Source organism: Eschscholzia californica, unplaced genomic scaffold, assembly GCF_041429995.1.
Source record: "Eschscholzia californica isolate CP2 unplaced genomic scaffold, dmEscCali1.0.p SCAF_4, whole genome shotgun sequence".
NCBI lineage: Eukaryota > Viridiplantae > Streptophyta > Magnoliopsida > Ranunculales > Papaveraceae > Eschscholzia > Eschscholzia californica.
In genome coordinates, this window is record NW_028238461.1 from 24,717,751 (window position 1) to 24,719,992 (window position 2,242).

The window sequence follows — 2,242 nt, forward strand, 5'->3', positions numbered from 1 at the left end:
AAGAACTATATCAATGTGGTATGTGGTACAAAACCACGACAAATTCTTTCTCAAATAAAGAAAAAATTCAACGATAATACCTCGACAATGCGTACCATATACAACGAAAGGATACGAATCCGGCATAGTCAACAAGAAGGTAGAACTCCTATGCAACAATTGATGAAGTTGTTAGTGCAACACAATTATGTTTATTGGCATTCAATGAAGAATGAAACAGGGGAGATTACTAACTTATTTGGACACACCCAAAATCTATCCAATTGCTGAAGTGCTTCCACACGGTGTTAATGCTTGATTGTACATACAAAACAAACCGATACGGGAAACCATTGCTTGAGATTGTTGGGATGACTTCGACTATGAAATCATTCACCGCGGCCATGGTTTTTATGGATGGAGAGGCAGAACATCTATACACTTGGGCTTTGAATCGTTTGAGGACATTATTTCCTCCTAACTCTATGCCGAAGGTATTTTTGACTGATCGGGAACAAGCATTAATCAATGCAATAGGTGAAGTCTTCCCACATGCAGATCGTTTATTATGTACTTTCCGTATAGATAAGTGTGTGGTTGGAAAGGTTAAACCACACTTGAAAAACAAACCATTCCGAAAGTTCATGTCAATGTTTCGACTAATCATGTTTGCGGAAACCGAGGCGGATTATAATCGCGCTGTTGAAGATTTCGTCACAACGTGGTCTGTGTATGGTCTCCCTTGTGCTCACGAGATGGAAATCATTATGAGACGCGGTGAGGTGATATCTTTGTCACTCATTGATCCACAATGGACTAAACTCTCAATTATTCCTACTCCTGAGGTATATAACGAACTTCAGAGTTCTTACGAATTAGGATTGTTGTACTCCATGTGGGATATGTTGACCGGTCCTGAGAGAAAAGCCATATTAGAAATGTTGAGGAGTATTGTTTGTTCTTCAATGACATCCATGACAGAACTTTTGGCAAAATTGAAAACCCGAGGATCCCCGAAGAAACCAAGGAACAGAAAAGAGAAGGAAGCAGCCATATCTACTAAGAGAGATCCTTCTCGTTGGGAGTATGCACAATGTATTCCGGAAACATCGGTTCCATCGGTTAAAAGTGCACGGAAAGCCAATAGGAGATCTTGCGGTAGTGGTGATTCATTTTTACGTCTAATGCCTGAGGTGATTTATCCGTTTATCAGTACTATTACAAACGTTCCAGGAGACGGCCATTGTGGTTTTAGAGCCGTCGCTCTTGGTCTCGGGTATCCGTCGGAGGTAGGTTGGATTGAGATCCGAAAAGGTGTTCTTAATGAACTCGAAACACGTCCAGAGTTATACAAAGCCATGTTTGGGTCTTTTTATGACCGATTGTTGGTTTCAACCAACAATTTTGATATACCAGCTGAAGATGAGTTTTGGTATACACACGGAGAGACAAGTTATTTAATTGCCACTCATTTTAATATAATGTTGATTCATTTGGCGAAATATGATTCAACGACATTTTTACCTTTAATCACCGGTCCACCACCACCATCTTCCGAAGGTTTGTCTCAACCACATACAATGGTATGCATTGGTTATGTAAACAACTGTCATTTCCTTAATGTTAAGCTACAAAACGAAACTATACTTCCTCCGATTGCTAGGCAATGGTCTCGATACGCTACTTCAGATGCAAGAAGGTGGTTGACTATTTGCGAACATAAAATTGATAGTGGCGATAATTTCAATCCGCAATTGGAAGAAACTCCATCAAGTATAAAGAAGGAAGGGGACACATCATCGAATGCAATAACAATAGATATGGAATGAAAACTTAGTTGAAGTTCTTTTTTTTAGTAGTAACTGTTAGTTGAAGTTGTTTTTTTTAAAACGTAAAGCTATTTTTTAAACGTAAAGTTTTTCGATCAAGGTAAAGTTTTATATTTTTAAATAGGAAGTACTGTGCATATATTCGGTGGGCCCGCACCGTTTTTGGTGCTAAAAACGGCTCGGGCCCACCGAATATTTGCACAGTACTACTGTGCAATTATTCGGTGGGCTCGAGCCGTTTATGGTGCTAAAAACGGCTCGAGCCCACCGAATAATTGCACAGTAAGTACTGTGCAATTTATCGGTGTTTTCGCACCGTTCTTGGTGCTATCGGAGTTTTGTATCTCTCTCTCTTTTCTATCAGAGTTTTTGGTGCTATCGGAGTTTTGTATCTCTCTCTCTCTTTTGTATCTCTCTCTCTTTTCTATCGGAGT

At 39.7% G+C, this 2,242-nt stretch overlaps 1 protein-coding gene across 1 annotated transcript; it reads left to right on the plus strand.

The window, feature by feature from the left end:
• The first annotated feature begins 383 nt into the window (after positions 1-383).
• Positions 384-1,808, plus strand: LOC147543821 (uncharacterized). The gene has a single exon (XM_086635519.1). The coding sequence runs from the start codon at positions 384-386 to the stop codon at positions 1,806-1,808; it is 1,425 nt and encodes a 474-aa protein (XP_086491645.1).
• Positions 1,809-2,242: the final 434 nt, after the last annotated feature.